At 34.2% G+C, this 23605-nt stretch overlaps 3 protein-coding genes and 1 long non-coding RNA gene across 4 annotated transcripts; 2 read left to right on the forward strand and 2 right to left on the reverse strand.

The window, feature by feature from the left end:
* Positions 1–12136: 12136 nt before the first annotated feature.
* Positions 12137–12650, forward strand: LOC133292607 (uncharacterized). The gene is made up of 3 exons (XR_009748950.1): positions 12137–12215; positions 12342–12397; positions 12514–12650. It is a non-coding gene; the product is annotated as an uncharacterized LOC133292607 (long non-coding RNA).
* A 109-nt stretch (positions 12651–12759) lies between these two features.
* LOC133292653 (uncharacterized) lies at positions 12760–15658 on the forward strand. The gene is made up of 4 exons (XM_061491100.1): positions 12760–14322; positions 14577–14603; positions 14695–14806; positions 14922–15658. The coding sequence occupies exons 1-4, from the start codon at positions 12760–12762 to the stop codon at positions 15656–15658; spliced, it is 2439 nt and encodes an 812-aa protein (XP_061347084.1).
* Positions 15659–16451: 793 nt separating this feature from the next.
* On the reverse strand, positions 16452–17009 carry LOC133292661 (uncharacterized). Its single transcript, XM_061491109.1, has one exon. It carries the CDS (start codon positions 17007–17009, stop codon positions 16452–16454), a length of 558 nt encoding a protein of 185 aa, XP_061347093.1.
* Positions 17010–17984: 975 nt separating this feature from the next.
* Positions 17985–21745, reverse strand: LOC133292622 (chloroplastic group IIB intron splicing facilitator CRS2-B, chloroplastic-like). The gene is made up of 9 exons (XM_061491047.1): positions 21584–21745; positions 20663–20879; positions 20501–20585; positions 20309–20376; positions 20029–20079; positions 19857–19930; positions 19063–19121; positions 18902–18978; positions 17985–18326 (listed from the first exon to the last, which is right to left on the reverse strand). Exons 2-9 carry the CDS (start codon positions 20873–20875, stop codon positions 18210–18212), a joined length of 744 nt encoding a protein of 247 aa, XP_061347031.1. The 5' UTR covers positions 20876–20879; positions 21584–21745; the 3' UTR covers positions 17985–18209.
* Between the last annotated feature and the right edge of the window lie 1860 nt (positions 21746–23605).

A 23605-nucleotide genomic window follows, 5' to 3' on the forward strand; every position in this document is an offset into this window, starting at 1 on the left:
ATTATACTATGTCTTACTGGTAAGATATTATTAAGTGAAATTTTACAGGTAAGACAAAATATGATTTTTAAATTTATAAATTTTTTTTTTATCAATATAACTCTCCTCATGAATCATATAAATTTTTTATGAAATCTTATTTAACATCTTAGTGTTTATTTATCTCCTAATAATCTTATGGAAAATTATTTTCTCCAACTATAAGAGATAATTAATCTCATGTCATAGAGACATAAAAAGTTTTTCTTGCAATTTTTTTTTTTTTTTTTCTTTAACTTATGGGCTCCACATTTCTTGTTAGTATAGAAAAAAAGAGTAAATATCATTGTTGGTCCTCAGTAAATTTTACGATGCCCGCTTTAGTTCCTAGCAAATAAAAGCTATTCGTGGTCCCTAAAAAATTCAAAATGGACTCATTTAGTTAAAATCGTGGTTCCTCAAAAATTCAAAAAAGATCCATATTGATCCCTCAAAAGGACTAATATGGATCACTTTAAATTTCTTAGGGACCACGAATAATTTTTTTATTTGCTAGGGACTAAAGCAGACATCATAAAATTTGCTAAGGACCGAAAATGATATTTACTCAAAAAAAAAACTTCTCTCGTATTATATTAAATGAGAGAATTATTATCCTAACCTTATTACGTGAAATTAATATGAGAGGTGATTATTTTATACATTTACCATCATAAGTGTATATCAAATGCAAAATAATTATTTTCTTTTTTTTTGTCTCAAGAATATATATTATAACCTATGCAAGAAACATGATGTATAATTGAAGTCGCTGTTCTTGCATGACAATTTGCTCGTACATCATATTCAATTCGAGCAATAAGAAAATGATAATTGTTATATAATTGAGTTGGAAATTGTAAACCGGATGATATCATGGGTATGTATATATAGCATAGCCAGCACTCTAAATTAGTATCATAGTATTAGAGTAGCATTAATTTGTTAGGATCCTGATTGTAACTATCACGGTTTGTTACCTTGTATATTAAAATAGATTAGCTTGATTTATGCTTTCTGTTCCTTAGTTTTAGCTGATTTCCTGATGTAAATAGATTAGCTTGATTTATGCTTTCTGTTCCTTAAGTTTAGCTGATTTCCTGATGTAAATAGATTAGCTTGATTTATGCTTTCTGTTCCTTAAGTTTAGCTGATTTCCTGATGTAACCAATTGTAAATCTTGGTCTATATAATAGACCCAATTTAATATATCATCAAGCTGCGAATGACAGCAACTTCTGTTATGGTATCAAGAGCTTGACGATCAACAAGCCTTCATTTTTTTTTTTTTTTTTCATCATGACTTCCGCACCTAAAACCTTCAAGGTTTCTGATTTTACACCAGAAGTTCTACAACATCTCATGTCCTTGGCTGTCTCTTCTGCCCCTCAAGTTGATAAACTTACGGGTAAGATTTTACACCCATCTTGGATCATCGACAGTGGTGCATCCCAACACATGACGGGCACACTCTCCTATCTATCCAATGTGCATTCTATTTCTCCTTGTTCTGTGGGACTGCCGAATGGAGTTCATGATATTGCTACGCAATGTGGCAGCATTACTTTGGGCTCTTCTCTTCATCTCTCCAATGTTCTTTATGTCCCTTCGTTGGCTTGTAATTTGATTTCTGTATCTCAGCTTCTGCGCCAGTCTTGCTTGGCATTGTTTGTTAATTCTGTTTGTTTGATACAGGACCTAAAGCAGAAGAGGACGATTGGAACGGGTGTTGAACGAGAAGGGGTGTATATATTGTGTGCATCATCAGCTTCTGCTCATGTTGCCAGTACGTCAGATTCTGCAGCACTATGGCATCGTCGTCTAGGACATCCATCTTCCCGTTATTTATCTTTGTTACCTTTTATTTCCAATGCAAATAATTTGGCTCCTTGTGACGTTTGTTGTAAAGCCAAACAACCACGAAGTCCTTTTCCTATTAATAATAAACGTTGTTTACATCCTTTTGATTTACTTCACTGTGATATATGGGGGCCATATCATATGGCATCTACAACTGGTGCCCGCTATTTTTTAACTGTAGTCGATGATTTTAGTAGACATGTTTGGATTTTTTTGATGCGCAATAAAACTGAAACTTCCACATGTTTACTTCGGTTTCTCCACTTGGTTCGCACCCAATATGATGCATCTGTTAAGCGAATTCAGAGTGATAATGGGACTGAATTTTTGTCATCTGTAGTCCAAGAGGCTCTCTCATCCTACGGTATTCATCATCAATTATCATGCACTTACACCCCACAGCAAAATGGACGCGTTGAACGTCGTCATCGTCACATCCTCAACGTGGCTCGTGCTTTGCGTTTTGATGGTCACTTACCTATATCTCTTTGGGGAGAATGCATCTTGACCGCTGCTCACCTCATCAACAGGACACCGACTCCACTCCTTGGTGGTCAGTGTCCCTATGAAGTTTTGCATGGCACTCCACCAAAGTATGATCACTTACGGGTCTTTGGGAGTTTATGTTACACTACTGTTTTACCCAAACCACATGACAAGTTCGCTCCTCGCTCCCGTAAGTGTGTGTTTGTTGGCTACCCTTTCAACAAAAAAGGATGGAAGGTCATGGATATCTCCACTCATGAAATATTTGTTTCTCGTGATGTTTTATTTCATGAAACTATTTTTCCATTGGCTGCAACTTCATCTGCACTTTCTGTCCATGTACCGTCACCACAAGCTGTCTTCACCGATTATGATGTGGCACCTGTTACTGCTATTGATACTCCCACAGCGGAGCTTGATGACAGGGGGAGTTCGTCCTCCCCAGTTCCGGGTTCTATTACTTCATCCACGGATGTCCCTGGTTCACCGGTTCCGTTGACAGAACCCAACACTGCATCTGTGGCAGATATTCGTGAACAGCGTGCCAGACGTCCCCCATCTCATTTAAAGGATTATGTATGCAACACAATGACTACACCCTTTCCTCGTCTCTCCACTTCTCCAATCGACTCAGGTATTCAATATTCCATTGATCATTATGTTTCTAATGCATTATTTTCTTCGCACCATCAGATTTTTCTTGCCGCCGTGGATAGTAACCTGGAACCCAAATCATTTAAAGAGGCTATGCAATATCCTCATTGGCAGAAAGCCATGCAAGCCGAAATTGATGCATTGGAAGCCAATCATACTTGGCAAATTCAACCTCTCCCTTCTGGTAAGAAAGCTATTCCATGTAAGTGGGTGTACCGCATCAAGTACAATTCTGATGGAACCATTGAACGCTATAAAGCGCGTCTGGTTATTGCTGGGAACAATCAGATCGAAGGAGAAGATTACACTGAGACTTTTGCACCGGTGGCTAAAATGACAAGTGTGCGTACATTTTTATCTGTAGCTGTAGCTCGAAAATGGAGCATTTTTCAGCTGGATGTTCAAAATGCCTTTCTCCATGGCGATTTGGATGAAGAAGTCTTTATGCGTTTTCCTCCCGGTTTCTCCCAAACCAAGTCTGGTCACGCCTGTAAGCTTCAACGTTCACTTTATGGTCTCAAGCAATCCCCACGAAATTGGTTTGCTAAGCTTCGTAGTTCTCTCCTCAGTTTCGGCTTTGTTCAGTCTCGTGCTGATTATACGTTGTTCACTTACTCGACTGGTTCCCATTATGTTGCTATACTTGTCTATGTAGATGATATTTTGTTGGCAGGTAGTGATCCTTCTCTCTGTGACCGTGTCAAAGCTCATTTACAAACCTGGTTTAAAATCAAAGATCTTGGTCCCCTCAAGTATTTTCTTGGCATTGAATTTGCTCGAAGCAAGACCGGTTTGTTTCTTACTCAACGCAAATTTGCTTTGGATATTCTTAAGGAATGTGGACTTCAAAGTTGTAAACCGGTTGCTTATCCTATGGATCCCAATCACAAGCTTGCTCTTGCTGAAGGACCTCCGTTTGATGATCCTAAACGTTATAGACGTATTGTTGGCCGTCTTGTATATCTCACGATTACACGACCAGAACTTAGTTATGCAGTTCACACACTTTCTCAGTTTTTGCAGCATCCTATGCAGATACATTACGATGCGGCTATTCGTGTTCTTCGGTACATTAAGTCCAATCCTGGCCAAGGACTCCTTCTTCGATCTGACAGTGATCTTCTTCTTCGTGCCTATTGTGATTCGGATTGGGCTAGTTGTCCCTTGACTCGAAAATCAGTCACTGGTTATTTTGTTACTCTTGGACATTCTCCTATTTCTTGGAAAACCAAGAAGCAAAACACAATATCCCGCTCCTCTGCTGAAGCTGAATACCGTGCCATGGCAGCTGCGACTTCTGAGCTTATTTGGTTAAAGTCTTTTCTCAGCTCTCTTGATATTCCTCATGCAGCCCCTATGCAACTGTTTTGTGACAGTCAGTCTGCTATTCATATTGCTTCTAATCCAGTGTTCCATGAGCGTACCAAGCATATCGAGTTAGATTGCCATTTTGTTCGGGACTATCTTCTCAGCAAGACTATTTCTACTCAACATATCCCCACTAGTTCTCAACCCGCAGATATTATGACCAAAGCACTTGGATCCAAACAATTCGATTTTTTGACTTCCAAGTTGGGCATCTCCTCCCTCCATGCTCCACCTTGAGGGGGAGTATTAGAGTAGCATTAATTTGTTAGGATCCTGATTGTAACTATCACGGTTTGTTACCTTGTATATTAAAATAGATTAGCTTGATTTATGCTTTCTGTTCCTTAGTTTTAGCTGATTTCCTGATGTAAATAGATTAGCTTTATTTATGCTTTCTGTTCCTTAAGTTTAGCTGATTTCCTGATGTAAATAGATTAGCTTGATTTATGCTTTCTGTTCCTTAAGTTTAGCTGATTTCCTGATGTAACCAATTGTAAATCTTGGTCTATATAATAGACCCAATTTAATATATCATCAAGCTGCGAATGACAAGTAGCAGGTACAGTTGAAAACTTGAATTACTATATGCTGGTGGAAATGGAAACCTCTTCCAGTAGCAGGTACATAGACGTAGCAGACTTATATATATAATTGTGGTCTACCTTGTACTATATGCTGGTGGAAATGGAAACCTCTTCCAGTAGCAGGTACAGTTGAAAACTTGAATTATTTGATGAAAGTAGCCTAAAAGGAAAAGAAGTAGGACCTGGGTGGTCCAAACCAGCAATTCTGTGACTTGGTTACCCAACTTCAAGACCAACACCATGTGATCTTTATTCATCTGCCAAGTACGTGAGACACAAATACTTATAGCTCTTGTGTACCAATATACCTTTTATATAGATATTCATCTTAAATGAAGCAATTAAATACAATATGTTACAGTATTAAGACTGGCTTTAATATTTTTCGTTTTTGGTTAAAAGATTAAAAAATTATAATAATAAAGACTATTACAATCTTGAAATAAATTATAATTATAAAAACACCTTGATTTTTCTCAAAAACAACGTCGTTTTAAGTTTAATGCAGACAATATATCTCCATTCACTGCAAAAAAAATAAATCCTTAGACTAAGAGGCGTAAAAAAACAAGGATAATATAGACTAAAAAAAGGATAATTATTTTCATGATATATATATGAGAAAAATATTTCTCCGGCAACTTGAGATAAGATTATCTCCGGCCACTCCAAAACTACGTCGTTTTGTTTATTTATTTCCTTATATTAATTGATTCACCTTTGAATGATTATTCCTTTTTTCTCTCTCTTCCTTTATCACCATTGATCAATCTTTGTACGGTTATGATTTATTAGCCGCAGATAAAATTATCTCGAGCAGCTTGAGAAACGATAAGCCCTATATATATATATGGGAAAAATATTTCTCAAGCTGCTTGAGATAAGTTTATCTCCGGCCACAGCAAAACTACGTCATTTTGTTTATTTATTTTCTTATATTAATTGATTCACCTTTGAATGGTTATAATTCCCTTTTTCTTTCTCTTCCTTTATCACCATTGATCCATCTTTGTATGGTTATGATTTAGTAGCCGGAGATAATATTGTCTCAAGCAGCTTGAGAAACGATAAGTCATATATATAGATATAGGGAAAAACATTTCTCAAGCTGCTTGAGATAAATTTATCTCCGGCCACTCCAAAACTACGTCGTTTTTATTATTTATTTCCTTATATGTATTGATTCACCTTTGAATGGTTACGATTCCCCTCTTCTCTCTCTTCCTTTATCACCACTGATCTATCTTTGTATAGTTATGATTTAGTAGCCGGAGATAACTTTTTCTCCGGCAGACAGCTTGAGAAATGATGAGCCCATATATATATATAGCGACGGACTTGTGTACTTGCAAGTGTGTGCAAGTGCACACACAAATTTTTTGGAAAAAAATAAAATAAAATATATATTGAGATATTAACAAAAATTACAGAATCCAATTTAATCTCTTAAAAAAAAGTCGACTCGTGATCTTTTTAAATTCCAAAATAGACTCATATTAGTCTTTTTGAGGGATTAATGTAGGTCTTTTTAAATTTCAGATGACCATGATTTTGATTATTTGGGTCTATTTTGAATTCTGAGGAATCATGAGTAGACTTTTTTTTCTAAAAAATTAAATTGAGGCCCGTAATTTTTGTTAAGGACCCAAACTGTTCTATTGTAACAGTTTCGTTGACTCTTGATTACTTTTTTTATATTAAGTTAATTTTTTTTCTTTTTTTTATATTCTTTTGTATTTTAATATATTTAAAATTTTCTTTAAAATTTGTTTACTTTATTCTTTTATTCTAAGTGTACAGACATTAAAAAAAGTTTCTAGGTCCACTATTGTATATATATATATATATAGAGAGAGAGAGAGAGAGAGAGTGTGAGATGTATACATTTCTGCAGCTGCTGTACGTGCAGCAATCAAATATTTGCCATATATGTACTTGAAAGTATTAAATGCGGGGAATCATAACCATACAAAGGATGAAAGCATTAAATGTGAAGAATCATAACCATACACTTGTCGTTGTTGTACGTAAAGTGGCTGCAAAAATAATTTTACCATATATATATATTGCTTACTAAGTTTAATTATTAATTGAATTTAATTTCAAGTAGAAAATAAAATGTGATAAAAAAATGACATTCATATAATTAATAGTTGAAATGAAAATAATCGTATGTAAAAATTAAAAAAGGACAAATTATCAACTTGATGATTAAAATAAAATAAAATATTCCTATTCAAAATGGCGTACAGATTATTTTACCAGTCACACTTGATGGCTTGAAATAATTTATTGATAATTACTTTCCAAAAAAAAAAAACTAAGTAAAGTTAAATCGGTTACTATCGTTAAATAATGAAAAGAATGTTATACTTACAACTTTTCTTTTACAACTTCTTACAATCATATTTTAATACCGTTAATTTCTGTCAATTAATGTTTATCATTTTCACAAATTAAATTTATTAATTAATTATTAAATCACAATAAATAATAATCGTTGATTAACGAAAATTAACGGTGTTAAGAATGATTCAACGTGTAGAAAACAGAAATACGTATAAAGAAGCTTACAGCAGAATCAAACTTTTAAAATTTCTCAGCCTTAATATAATAAGGCCACCATGGTCCTGCCAGCAGTAAAAAAAATGTATGATGCTAATCCATTGTTGAATGGGCTTTATAATTCTTCTCATGTTAAATGAGAAGAAAATTTTTATGTCATAGAGATAAAAAATTTGTGGGACTCGTATATTAGAAAAAGATAAAAAATTTGTGGGACTCATATATTAGAAAAAGTTATGTGTGAGACTCATATCAGTACGAAAATCAAAAGGTGTGTAAGAAAATTTTAATGTTACGTGAGAATTATAAAATCCTCGTTGAATATATAGGTAGCGATATGATATACAACCTCACTTCATTGAAACATGCAGCATTGACGCATTAGGAATTCAGGATTTAGGAAGAATTGAGTTGATATGAATAAGCTATGCAACATCTTAACTTGCAACAACTGAAATGACAATGAATCTCCTTAAAAACCTTAAATCTATCGAATCCATAATTTGTAGGCTAGAACAATGAAATTGGTACTACTGTAACAATGTAATATCAGAAAAATAATTAAAAGCAACAGATATTATAAAAAAAAAAAAACCACCCAGTAGGATTGCAAGCCATGTTTTACCCGAAGAAAGGAAGTCAAAACAATCTTAAAGAACTTGAAGCATTAAATTCTTATCATGATATACAACTGAGTTTCTCTTATTTTTATTATTTTCCCTTTATTCGTTCACAAAATTTATTATGATCTCAAGGCATAACCATGAGAAAATCAGAAGTATGCCCTTCTATCCCTTCTTGTTAAGTCAAAACTTCCATGAGCCTCGAATATATTCGGAACAATTTTCTTTATATTTGTATTTATCATAGAAACAGGGCAATATTATTTTCAGATTAGGAAAAAAGAAAGAAAGAGAGGCAATATTACTAACTCTTAACATGCACCAAAATCAAAACAGTTTTATTTCCTCAGAATCAAAACAATTTTACAAAAGACATCAACAAAAACTTACAAAATCGAAATATACAACTCTTGAAACTCTAGTACTAATACTCTTAGCAATGTCAAAAGACAGTTTTACCAAAAGAATATATTTTTCTTATGTTGTAGGAAAAGAATTATCTCATGTTGTAGAAATAAAAGTATAAGTGGGACTCACATGTAAGAGGAGAGAGAAAAAAAAAGTGGTGGGACCCAAACCCTTTTTGTGTGTGTAGGAGAGATGTTTATCTCATGTAAAATGAGATAAACATAACCCTTTACGAAATCCAAAAACAACTCTTACAAAATAACTGTTTCTACTTGAACCTCCTCCATGGGAATGAGAGAGGCTCCAACAGTCCTACTCTAACACAGAGATATAATCCCAATAGAGACTGCCCCAGCAACCCATTTCAGCACGATAGCAAAAAAAAAATGCCAGATTTACAAAATCGTAATACAACTCTTGAAACTCCAGTATAGTATTTGTAACAGTCCCAAACCCTGTAGCATGATATTGTCCGCTTTGCTCCGCGCACAAGCACCGTCGAACTCACGGTTTTGTTTCTTGGGACACCCCACAAAAGGCCTCACACTAGAAGAGGTATCCACACCCTTGTAAGGCATGCTTCGTTCCCCTCTCCAACCGATGTGGGACATTACAGTATTAGTGTATTATCTATGCGATGCACGGAAAAAAAAATCTATTTGTTTACATCGTAAAAGTTAACCAAAAAATCTAATCAAGTATTATCAATTGTATTTTGTATGACATAAACATGTAACTTTTATAGTAGGAAAAAAAAAAGAATATTTCCCCTATTCATAAAAATATTGTCCCATAAAGTTATATATTTTCTCAAAATACCTAATTATAATATTAATAATATCGTCGTCGCAGTGACTATTCAAAAATACCAGTGCAAGGGGTGTTTAGTATAGGAAAAAATTTTATTTGTCGAGAATTTCGATTTTTAAAAATATGATTTTTACATTCAGTTTACAATAATATCTGAAAATTTAAAATTTTAAAAATTTTAGTTTTCTGGAAATCCGAAAAAAATCAGTGTACCAAACGGTCCCTAAGGTGGTGTTTGGTTGGGAGCTTTCTAGGAGATATCAATCTTTCTCAAGTATGGCTTTTAGAAATACCATGTTTGTTTCAACGTTTTTCACCAAAAACCCATCTATCCAATTTGTCTGGATTTATGAGAAACATAGATATTCGCACTGTTTAGAAACCCAATTTGAAGGTGGGATTTTTCGGAAAACCGGTTATCTGACTTTTAATGCACTGTTGATTTCATAAAGTTACCTAATTTTCCTAGTAAAGTTTTTCCCCACCAAATAACTTTTTTTTACATTTTTCTACCTATCTCACTTTATCTATCTTTCCAATAATTTCTCTATCTATCTCATTTCTCTACTATTCTAAAAAAAAATTCCTCAACCAAACACCCCCTAAAAGTATTTTCCTGTTCATGCTTTCCGACTCCTATTGGCCTTTTTTTTTTTTTTTTTTGAACACAAGAAAAGAAGAAGCAAACTAAACAATATTATATAGCCTATGGTTAGTGACGACTCCTATTAAATCTCTGTGAATTAGATCTATGCACTCTGTAGGTATCTCCAAATGAATTTGCAAATCCCAAGTGTCCAAAAGGCTCCTATTGGAAGCCATAGCATCCGCAACACTGTTTCTCTCTCGGCTTTTGTTACGTGTTGGGTTGGTCTTTCTCTAAATGCTTGTACTATATAATTAAAAAAAAATTAACTATTGCGTGAAATTTGTATACTAATTTAACTAAATAATTTAGATTTACTTTTTATTAGTAAAATTAATATTAAATTTCATAACAATAAAAAATGTATAAAAAACTTGTCAAAAAGATTAAGTTAATATTCCTCAACTTTCTTTTGTCGAAACATCAAAATAACAAAATCTGGTGTCAGCTTCCATTAGATTTGTTTATGATTGTGTACAATCAAATCTCATAAAAGTTAAATCCTTTAGTTTGTGCAAACCATTAGTATGGTAATTTTTTTTAAGAAAAGTATTATTTTTTGTACTCATTTTTTTTCAAATAGATTCTACAATTTTTTTTTTTACTTCTACTTTTTTTCTCTCTTCTATTTATTATTTGAGTAGAAAATAAATCTCACTTTCAATTTTTTTCTCCTATTTATTATTTAAATAAAAAATAATATTTATCTTATACAACATAAAAAAAATATTACTCATCAAATAATGTCAAGACTCAAATATTTCCTTCACTTCATGTGAGTTGTGACCACAGTTCTTTGACTATACATTGATTTTCACATCATTTTACCTTGGTTACTGCTTATCCTACTTTCGGGAAATGGGTCCACCCAAATTCACGTGCACCTTTAACTTTTTATTTTTTAAAAGAACAGAAGCTATAAAATTTTCTTTACTTGTAATAATATAAACAACAATTAAAAGAATTGATGTGAGAGTTGACTCCAGCTTAACAAAATGTTCAATTTTATGGGTGAAAAAAAATTAAAAATCAATTAACATAGAAATATGATATAGTCAAATGTTTTTATCTCCGAATATGCATTATCATCCTTTTTCTTGGTGCAAACTAAACAAGTAATAGTAAGTAATAATAATGAGAAAGACAGAATAAAGTGTGCATGATTAATTTCCTTTTCAAAGCTTTGTGCCATTACCATGTACTTTATCTTCACTAGTGATTTTGCTGTTTTAATGCAAAAGAAGACCATAATTACAAAATCACGCCTTCTGACAGCGCGTGAGTTAAGAGGAATCACCGGCATTTGAAAAGTTATGAAAATTGACGCTCCCACAACGCAGAATAGCAGACAGACGTTGACACAACGTTACCCAAAAAACCGAAACTCTGTTTTCGATTGTTGTCAAGGTAACCTCAAATATTATTATTCGTTTTCGTGTTGACCAATGCTTCGATGCGCGTAGGGTGTGCTTTTTGTCTCTTTTGCCTTATCTTACGCACACTTCACTCACTCACTCACTCACTCTCTCTTTTTCCCTCTTATCTCCACACGCGCCTCGCTTGCAAAACGAGAAGAATAAACAGTGTGGGAAAAATAAAAGCTTTGATTTTGCAGTGTTTGTACCAAGTGGGTCTTCGCTTTGCTTTGTGTTGTGTGTATGTGAGGGGTTTACGTCGTCGTTTTGTAGCATCAATGGTTGCTTTCTGCTTCAGAGCTGTCGTGGGCAGACACGGAATTTTGCAGGGTTGTTCTCATGTCTTTTGTGGATGACATTATTGTATGGTGTTTCCTTATGTGAGTTCTGAGTTTTTGGGTGATGTGGTTTACAAATGGGTACCATTTGGGGAGAGAGAGAGAGAGAGAGATTTTTTCTTTTTGTTTGTGAGGGAATGTGAAGTATCTAGGTAAGAGTTGAAAAGTTGGACTTTTTGTGTGTGTGTGTTTGTGCTTTTGACAATGTAGAGAGAAATCCATTGTTAGGAAGCTGGTTTTAACTTTTGTTCAAGTGTTGTTGTTTTGGGGTGTGTTGGCAAGTGTTGCAGAAATGAATGATTCTATGGCGAAGAATTTGGCCATCACGGAGAAGAAGGTGCAAAAGCCTGGTGGTTGTGTAGGCATTTTCTTTCAGCTCATTGATTGGAAGAGGAGACTCACCAAGAAAAAGCTCTTCACCAAAAAACTTCTGCCTCCTGGTTAGTTTCTAATTGTATCATTCTTATAATTGACTTGAACTGTCACACACTAAGACACGATAGATTGTTCCTGCTTTGTGGATACTGATGTAACTGTTTTGATCTTTGTTGCTGAGTGCATATCAGCTCGTGCAAAGAAGTTCAGGGGAGATGAAAAAATGCCAAGTTCCAAGCTCCACTTGGTAAGGCTTTTTATGCTTGAGGGATTGTGCTAGGTTTCATTATTTTTGTTTGGTTTTCTTTGATGTTTTAGCACTTGCTATTTTTGTTGGTTAATGTGGCCATGTTTCAATTGTAGATCGCTAATGAGAATAGTGGGGGTTTCCCAAGTGCCAAAAAAGGTGGGAATCATGGTGTAGATGTAGAGCATAAGAGTGAAATGCGAGTTCCAAGTCTGGTGGCTAGGTTGATGGGTCTAGAAGATATTCCAGCTGCACTGCGAGATAAGTCCAAGAAAGCTTCATATTCTGTTAGTTGTGGTGATGGGAAGAAGGTGTCTTTGGATAATCATTGTGAGTCGGATAGGTATGGTGTGGATTTGGAAATGGTAGCTGTAAAGCATGATTCAAGACCTCAGAAGCTTCAGAAAACTGGGGCGTATGAGAGTAGGGTAGTGACTAGGTTTGGAGCTGAGGCGCTGCAACTTAAGAGCGTTTTGTCACGAGCAAGGAAGTATAATCACCATCACCATCACCCAAAGCTTGCTTCTCCTTTGAAGAGCCCAAGAATCACTTCTGGGAAGAGTGCTTCTCGAAGCTCTAGGTTAATAGGAGCAGCTACTAAAATTTTGGAACCTGGACTGCAGGTTAAAGGCAGAGCTAAAGGTTCTCTTACATATCCTGCTTCCATGTATCCTCCTAAGACTGGCATTGTGACAAATAGTGTGGGAAATGGGTCAGCAGTTATGCAAAACCAATCTTGCTATGATGCCTGCACAGCCAAGCCTTTGATGGGGCAGAGTTCATGCAAAAATTGTGGTAATTTACTTGATGTTTTTGACTGCAAGCAGGAGGTTGGGGGACTGCCGGCTGTTCCTCCACCCATTGTTTCGGATGTGATCACTGCTACCTCCATGGTATCGTCACAGAGGAAGGGAAAGTCATTCACTCCCTCTCATGAGCAAGAAAGAGGTGTAGTTCTTCTGAGAAGTCAGGAAAAGCTCATATCTGTTGTTACTGAAGAAGAGGGAAAAAATAATGCACAACAGTTAAGTAATGAAACCACTACCAGAAGAATGCCTATGCCCCGTGAAGGTCCAGCTACATGGAATTCATCACACCAACCATTTAGAACCCAAGAGGATGATGCATCTTCTTTTGCCATAAAACAAAAAACTCAAACACAAGAACAGATGTCAAGCAGCGAAAGATATTCATTTGGGTCTACAATGAGTGATATGCAAGTAAAAAGAGTATCATCATCTGCCAACACAGTGAGTGGGACTAAAGATTTTGTTGCTTTCAATAGAAGCCTGAGTGGTAGAACGAGGATGAGGTCACCTACCAAAGTGGACGGTTCCAAGTTTGACCTAGAGAAAAAACTTTGTAATAGACAGCATAATTCCTTGTCTCATGTAAGGTCATTAGAGAGGAAAAGAAGGACCCCAAATATCACACAACTTGAAGGCACAGCTTCTGTTAATTCAGTTGGTGTGAAACACAGAAATCTTCATTCTGATGCACCGGGTAGAAAAAGGAGAGACTTTGAGGGTTCCTCCTTGAATAGTTCTAATTTCAGAAATAAACAAGATGGTCAGGGAGGAACAGTTAAGTTTAATGACGATAAGATCAATGATGTAGTTTCATTTACATTTAATTCCCCATTGAAGCAAAAGATAGGAATAACTGCTGAGAAGGAAGAGACAAGCAGCGATAATGAGAGGAAGACATATTTCCAAAGACCTTCAGCTTTGAGAGTTGATGCTTTAGGTGCCTTTCTAGAAAAAAAATTGAAGGAATTATCCTCTAAAGGAGATGAGGAGTTAGCTGCTGGTGCTCCACCTAAAAAACCAAGCGCCTTGATTATTCAAGAGCTGATATCTGCTCTAAGTTCAGAGCATCTGATCTGTCATGATGTTCATATGCTTGAGGAAAACGTTGGTTTCCATGTAAGTCTTCTCTTGTTTATGTATACTCTGCTTTTGCTTCTGTTTATGTATCAGTAGCAATGACAAATTTGTAAGAGGTGATAAAATCACATTTTATATATATGCAACAAATTATATCTGCATCATTTTATCTCACTAACATTTTTATCATTGTTTAGACTTCATCCAATTGTTTTACATAATGGATTTAGTTTTAGTCCAATGAATCATATTTTGGATATTAAACAATTGTACTTCTATAAAAACAATTGTAGGTTAACTGCATAGACACATTGAAAGTTGTATGTCCCTGTATTCTAGTTGTATTTGACACCACATGCGTATGGCACTGACAATTATACCTGACGCTCTCTTTCTTTTGTATCTTATCAGTATAGGGAAAAACAAGAAAGGTCATTAGGAACCTCTTGCAATGGTAATCATCTCAGTCCTGGATCTGTTTTGGAAGCTTCTTTTTCTTCCAATAGTCTGGACGAAAGCTCAGGTAAATGGAACTTTAAAGAGAAAAACAAGTGATGTATGTAAAAGTGATTTCTAATTTCAATATATTTAATCCCAAGTTCTCTTTTTGATGTCTCTGATCCCTGATTTAATTCCAGGGCATGGTTTTCACGCTGACTCCATGAATTATTCTTATGGTCAACTGGAACAATTAGAACATGACACTGAACTTTTAGATTCTGCAACATCCTTTAACAAAGGGAGGATAGGTGAGATACTGACTACTCTTGTCAACCAAATTCCTAAAGCATTACAGTGTTTATATTCTTTGGGAACACCATTGACAAGAAGCAACCTCAAGCATGTAAAGGATGTTCTCTTAAATGCTGAATTGGTGCTTGGAATTGCAACTGACCACAGTGAGGATGAAGTGCCACAACTTCTAATTTATAGGTTTTTCCTTAATGAACTGGACACTATGGCGGATGATGCTATGTGGACAGATTTTAATGGCTTTGTGGGTTGCGAGGATTCTAAACAAAGAAAGGAACTCAAGGGATTTCTCTTTGATTGTGTCATAGAATATCTAAAATCAAATTGCTGCCTGTATTTTAACTCTGGATTCAAGGCATGGACAAAGCTTCCGTTATGCATGGAAGCTGAGATGTTGACTGAAGAGGTCATGAGGGAGATCAAGAAGTGGGCATGTATGGCTGGGATGGTACCTGATGAAATAATAGAATGGGAGATGAGCCACTCCTTGGGAAAATGGACTGACTTTGATATTGAAGCATTTGAGGCTGGTGTTGATTTAGATGGAGACATACTTCAAATTTTGGTTGATGAAATTGTTGAAGACCTTGTAGGTTGCAATGAGAGCTCCATTTCCTTCTAAAATTCCTGTCAGCTAGCTGTTCATGCAACATCTCACCACTCATTTGTCTGGTGAGATGTTCTGATCTAACAATCAGGGTATATTTTTGTACAAAATGGGATTATGGTCTTTCTAATGTAGGCTTCTTTGGGCCCTTTTGAATTAGTGGACAAATAAAGTTGCAGTGACAAAGTTTTTTTTTTTTTTTTTTTTAAATACATATTATATTGTCTGTCATTTGCGCAAAAATAGCCACCAATCATTCAACGCTTTGATAAGTAACCAAAGCTGATTATTAAGAAGGTTTCAGGTTTCAGGTTTCAGCATTTTCATAGAAACAAAATAATAAGCTAAAATGAATTTAAAGACAGAAATAGATTGAAGTGAATAATACCATAAGGAAATCCTCAGTAAAACGAAGAAAAAAATTATTTCAATCTTGAACAAGGAAGGACAAGCATACTCCACATTTTGCTTATCTATTCTATTTTGATAAACGATATGCTGTTACTTCAAAACACAACATAATGAACAAAGTCCTTCCCAATTAGTAGAGGAACATATTGAAACTATTCTTCCTATAACAGTATCATGGTGATCGATATTCAAATCATACCAGCTTTTCAATTACATATTATAGCAAGTTCCTCAAAAAAAAAAAAAAAAAAAAATGCAAATTGAAACTAGAAAGGATGAATTTTTTTTTTTTGAGAAGTGAAAGGCGTGAATCACCAAAGCCTCTCAAAGGTACAGAAAGAACAAGCAATGAACAAATCAATCAAACTCCTCTAAACAACTAACTACATTTCCACACTCAAATTTGTCTGCACCCTAAAACTGTTTTTCTCCCCATGATTCTGCTGCTATTCCTTCCTCCTGCTATTCTACTTTCACCATTGATAGCATTGGCAGTAACCGAAGAAAAACTCTTGAGTTCATCAATGGAGGCATAGCTCTTCCTTGCCATGAGAACACCACCACCACCACCACCACCCCTTCTTTTCTCTCCTGCATTTGCTGACTTACTCCCTCTTGAACTAGACAAAACCCCACAACCTTTAGAAAAACTCTTCGATGGAGGTGTCAACTCCATCACTGTAGGTAGCATATTCACCGGTTTTCGGTTTTCCTTCCTCAATGCTGCAGAGAAATCTGGCACAGACTGTGCAAGAACAGAGGACCCTTTTCTCCCAGAGGCAAAACCACCCTGAAACTTGACCTGTTTTCTTGGTGGGGTTGGTGGAAGCTTTGGTTCCACTACCTCAGGTTCTTCTTTTTCTTCATCTTCTTGTTGCCTCAGGTACTTCATTCGCAGCTTTTTTTCCCTCAACTCAGCGTATGCTTCGTATCTGGGTCCTCTTTCCATGTCCATGATGAAACTGTTTGTGGAGTTGAGAATGAGAGAGATAGGGTCAAGAGTTATGAGGTTCGGTTGTTGCATAGAGACGTTGATCTCTGCTACTGCCATGCTTTGCTTTGTTGTAGTGTTAGTGCTTGATTGATGAAACAGTTTTGTAGCGCTTTTTTCTTGAGCTTCTTTCAACTTTTCAGTACTTTGATGACTAAAATATTTGATTTTGCAACGGTCTAATTAATCGAAGTAGGAGATATAGAGACAGATAAGGGAACCCTTTTCTATTCTAACGTTATACATGGGAAGGGTCCCACAGCATTGAAGAATCTAAGTTCTCTAAACATTAATTGTTTGATTATTTCATTTTGAGTAATGAAGTAAAGTTTAGAAATAATGCAGTATTATTAAAGCGATAGCGTTGCCCTTGGTGTAAAATGTTAAATTTTAAGAATATCTGTCAAATTATTATTTTTTAAAAAAAAAAAATCATAGAAGATATTACTATTTGAATTTTGATTCCTTATTCTGCAATTTTTTTTTTTTTTTTTTAAATTGTTCCAAGGGTATCCCAAAACCAAAAATCAAGAATTAATCCTCTCGAAGCAAAAAGATCATGCTTGTGGGTACGACTTTTTCCAACAAAACCTTTTCTATATACACGGCAAGAATTATTCTACTGTCTTCAAACTAACTACCCAAAATCATTTAACAAAATTAAGAACATGATAGTTTGTGAGAATGAAAATGAATTTATATTTGGCCTATTGTCATAATTATTTTCACTAATTACCAAATCAACGGTTAGTTTAGACTATCCTCGTCCAATATCAATTGTTGCACTTGCTCCATAAACAAAGGTGTAACTAACAAGTAATTGATGAGATCGTTGTGAATTTTGTTAACTCATTATTATTGTGCTTTGCATCCTAGAAATTGTGACCCCAAAATAAAAAGGCTTGTGACTAGTGAGGTGCCCAAGGGCAAAGGTTGCTTCCACAAACACTACCAATTTTGTAGATTGGTCCTAGCAAAAACTTATTTTTCTCACGAGGAAGCAATTATCTGCCTGACATAGCCATAATATGAAAAAATAAGTGAGCTTTACACAAATGTACAGTACAAGGTCAAGACAAACTTTTGAGGTAAAACTGCTACCATACACAATAAGGTAACCGAGGATTTCGTCATGCCCAAAACTGGCGGTTCATTCGAGAGAAATTAAACTTTATGGTACTTGTATTTTTGCCCTAAATTGAATCTATTGACATGGCTGTTAAACCCATGGAGCACTAGGGTCCTTACAGCTTCAACTCCTTGCTCCAATGAAGCATCAATCTGTCATTATTAAAAATAAATAAATAAATTTGCCATCAAATTTCAAATAAGAGAAAAGGTACATAATTTCAAACACACAAAAATGGGAAATGATCAACTTACATTGATATAAGTCTAACAAATCTTATACTCATTATTTCAAACAACTTACATGATTAAACAATTAAAATCACCGGATGCAAGTGAAATCAATAACTGATAATAGGTGTATGGTGTAAATTTATCTTCCCCTTATAAAATTTGCCACAAATACCAGGCTTATTACTCTTCGTCTCTTCCTATTGCTTTAGTAGATTACACTGACTGTCCAAATATTTGCATCGTCTACGTTCTCAATTTCTTTATTATATTCTCCAAGTATGTAATTATAGCCAAATTTGTTCATCCATCTATTAACTACAATTAAGATCCACAATCAAAATGAATTCTAAATCGCTCTTACACTAATCTATGAACTTATCATAACAGAAACGTAAACTGTTAAGTATTTCACAACTAGTATAAGCTGAAAAGTGCTGTGTAGTACTAAAAGAACTAAACCAATTCACGCTTCATAGAAGAGTAGAAGGTATAACCTGATTTCGTTCCACCGAACTGAACTTCTGTAGAAGAAAAGCTTTCATATCCATAGATCCAGGAGGATTTCCAATTCCTACACACACAAGTTTGAAATAACTGCTGAAACAATTGAAGAGACCATGTTAACTTATAAAGTGACAGTAGTAGAGGAACTAACCAATTGACAGCCGAGGAAAACTACGGGAACCATCCAAATGGCCCATCACATTTTTCAATCTGCATCAATCTAACAAGAGTTATAGAATTCAAGATTTCCCAGGAGAAGAAGACATATACAGAGAAATGTACTGCCAGTTCCCAAATCAATGTCAATATCTAGATCAACAATATCTTTATCTCAAACTAGTTCAGGTACTGTCAGTTCCCAAATAAGTTAAAAAAAGGTTGGCAAGATTGGGATGGCAACCTTAATATCTGATCCATACAACTACAAGTGATGAAATAATATAGAATAAATCTTCACCACTAAAATTATTGAAGAAAATATTTAAAAATTACATCATTAAAAAAAATGAGAGCTATAATGCTACATGCTACCAATGGCAAGATTCAAATCATTGTCCTGGTTTAAAGAAGACGGAAAATTTACGTTAGAAGTTAGAACATAATAAGAGTCAATCAAATTAAGAAACCAAAGAGGAGAATTCAACTTTGGAGTTGAAGAAACCAGTGATAAAGCTAAACCCACAAACCACCTTCATCGTCAAGGAAAATTTCAGTGGACTTTCTATCCACCTTATTTGCCACCATTAATGCATCCTAAAATCCTAACCCTAACCTTGGATATCTTAATTCATTCTGTCTTATGTTAATAAGTTTGATGAAAGTCTGTTTACCTTCATAAAGCTAGGATTTGCTAAACTAACAATTCTTACTTTTGAAATCATATTTTATTTTGATATATCAATAATCTTAAATGACTATGTTATGGGAAATCCAACAAGAATTTACCCATTGTGATAACCATGTCCGCCTTTAGGTTGAAGCCTTAAAACACCATTCGGAAGGCTCATTTCATCATGAACCTACATAAAACTTCCCATAAACTTACGGCCAAAAGAATATTTCAACAAACTTTTAAATTTTCACTAGCTATTTTAAACAGAAGGTAGGAAATACATACTAGTAGAATATGACGCAAGGGTATTTTATAATATGCTGCAAGCGGCCCAACCTTTAAGAATATTAAAAATAAGATAAATCAGGAACAGAAAAGTAACACAAAAGGTGACAGACACAGACACAGACCATAATTTTTTTTATGAAATAAAAATATGTCATATCAACATGTACAAATAAGCATTGATTGAATCAGAAAGTTGATCCATAACCAGTTTCAATAAGAGTGTGTGTCAGTTTGTGTGTTGTAGAAAATCAAGCTATTATGTATGATGAAAACTAACTGATTCCCCACTAAAATTCATGTATGTTTGGGGCTTTGCCAGCAAAACTGGTACTTCTCCTATAGAACCTGTAAGATAACAGAAGAAAACACAAGTTAATGTTATAGTTACCATGAATATAAATTCAATAACTGGGAGGGAAAAAGAGGTGAAAAACATAATAAATAAAATCAATACTAGCAGATGATGCACCTATTCCAATCAGGGCCTTTGACTGTATTGTGTTCATCAGAATCCCTTCTGCTTGAGAAAGGCTATCAATCATTTCAAATCCAACCTAACAGAGGGGAAACCATAAGATTCACTACAAATAGAAGTGTATTCAAGCACTTTCACAAATAAGCGAATAATTACGTTGTGCCTAGTGCCATGGTACTTATTTCCAGGGTTACCCAAGCCAATGACGAGCCATGGAGTATATTCCGCTTGAGCTCCTTTATTTGTGTCTGGTAATGAACAACGGACAGACAATCTTGTTTTAACCAAAGGCTTTGTTAAATAACAAGGATAATGAAGGTTCCTGGGATAGGTTAAACAAAAGCTTGAGGCAGATGCTGCATGCAACATTGATCTGTTGAAAAAATGAAAAGGATTTACAATGAATTAGAAACATATCATATAATTGACAACAACAGCAACAGCAACATCTAAGCCTTATCCGGCTAGGAGGTGTCAGCTACATGAATGGACATATCACACCATTGGACTATATCAAAAACCAGAATTTTAGTAAAACCACTAAGAAACTCGAAATTACAAAATGTGCAAAAATTCATAAACAGAGATAATTGAGCAACAAATAACAAAAATGTGGTTGGGGATACATATAGGGAGGATATTCTGTAAGTGCTATAGCTTTTCTGATATTATAATATAACATGTCCAACAAAATAAGATTCAGGTAAAGAAAAACCTATGCAGCTATCCAAAATGGACTCCTACATTAGATGTTTTTTAAACCTTTTCCAACAAAACAACCTAGTCGGTCCTTTTTTCACCAACAATTCCACAACACAATCTCTCCGTTCAATTGAACTTCTCAGCCTCTCTATCTCTTTCTTTGTTCGGAGAAATGGTTACAGCAGAACCACAACCAGCGTCTGTGTTTTTTTCTGACGGGAGACTTATACAGAAATTTGGGAAAAAAGAAGAAGAAAAAAGACACAACATAAGAGAGACAGGTGCAGAGGATAAACAAACATTTACCGCGTGAATCGAATAATACAAAAAAGAAAAAAGAAAAAGAAAAGACACAAAATGGTGTGAGCAACTTACCAGTACCACAGCCTCTCCACTCGCAGTAGAGATGGTGTATCAATAGATTTTTTTTTTTTTTTTTTTTGATATGTTTTGGTTTAGTGTTTACTAGTGCAGTACCAGTGCATGGCCACCGCGAGATGTAGGCGTTCTGGGTTAATGGATAAAGAAAAGAACTGTGCCAATATTTTTTGTTATTTTGAGAGATTAAAGAGCTACAACACTCAAATAGGAATTTATTATTGTTGACCATTTTTCTTTTCTTTTTTATTTGTTTTGGTTTAGTGTTTATTTTTAATCCATATGCGTTATTAATATGTTTGATGTTTATTATTTTAAATAACATAAATTATGTCATTTTAATAAAGAGATAGATACAAAAAATAGAAAATATAAAAAGAAAGTGGGTAATTTTTTTATTCAAAAAAAAATTATTTTATGTTTGTCTCTCTCTTAAAATGAGATAATTTTATGTCATTTAAAATAACAAAAAAATTTACTTCATTTTGATTTTTAAGATTTTTTGAAGTTTTTTTTATAAATATAAAAAAATAAGATATATAGTAAACATAAAATAAAAAATTGTAATAAATATTGGGCAAATTAGCCCCAAGCACAGCCCGGTGCAGTTTTACTCATCAATTTAGGCCGAGACACATTAAATTTTAATTGGGCTTTTATTTTCCCGACAACCCACTTTTTTCTTTTTTGTTGTACTATTGGAACAAACTTATTGGACTCTGTTCCGTTTATCATTTCTTTACATGTTCTAGTTTAGACTTTAGACGGAAAAAAAAAAGGAAACAATTTAGTTTTAATTTCATTTTAGGATAAATTTCTTTGTGCTGTAGTATAGTTATGTATTGTCAAATTATTCAATAAATTTAAAGCTAACTGCTTTTGTTGATATCTTAATATTTTCATTTGACCATAGTATAAAAAAATTTAATGGAACAAATAGAATATTTTTATTGAAAAAAGGATAAAAAAATTGAGAAAAAAATAATCTTCGAACGTCAGTTGACGCATTTTGTCTCAACATAAACCACACCATGATGTGGAATCCACTCCTTAATCTCCCTAGATTAGGAGACAATAATATATATGGTAAGTTATGCCTCTTTTAAAAATTAGAGCACTTAAAGAATTAGGGGTAATAAAGTGGAACTAGCCTTGAATAACAACTATATAACACGCGAACTAAGTTTTTAAAATTGGAATTGTATAAGGGAGATGATTTTCTCTTGTCGGAGAAAATCATATCCAGTTATCCTCACAATATTTTTTTTAATTTTTTATTTATTTAATGATGGTGAGACCTACTATGTGGATGTGAGTGTGATACGAAATAAGTTTTCTTCTATAGTTGGAGAGCCTATTTCCCCATTGTATAAATATATAATTTAAACACAATTTAACAAATTAGTGCAAATAATTTGCATGAGACCAAGCTGGATTAATTATTTATCAATTTAAATTATATTTTTCATGTCATGGGCATAATCTGATTTACATACATCAATCTCAATAACGCTTTTGCTTTATTTTTCACTTTATTTGTTTCGAAATTAGGGTTTGAGAGTTGACTCAAATGTGAAAATGAGCACACTTTGGAAGATATCAACATAGGTTTTTTTCTTTTTCTTTTTGAAAAAAAAATTTTATTTTTCTTGTATATAAATGCAATCAGCGAATAATTAATCCCCTGCATCTGTGCAGTTGGAATTTGAACATATAATAAATTAAGAATATCTTAATTAAGTCAATGGTCCGCGATATATTTTGAAAAACTTTATTAAATTTAAAAATTCTAACTTAATCAATGATTTTGAGTAGTTGAAAGTTGAAACTAATATTTTGAAATAAGAAAAAAAGTAAGATTATATTGACAATTTTTTGTTTTACAAACTATACTATGTCTAACCGGTAATACTTTATTCAAGAGTGTCGTCTTACCGGTCAAACATAATGTAATTTATAAGAGTTTGTAAAAAAAAAAAAATTTGTAAATATAACTTTATCATAAAAAAATATATTAAA

This window comes from Gastrolobium bilobum, unplaced genomic scaffold (assembly GCF_033153095.1).
Source record: "Gastrolobium bilobum isolate Gb01-03AN ecotype WA unplaced genomic scaffold, APGP_CSIRO_Gbil_v1 utg2408, whole genome shotgun sequence".
NCBI lineage: Eukaryota > Viridiplantae > Streptophyta > Magnoliopsida > Fabales > Fabaceae > Gastrolobium > Gastrolobium bilobum.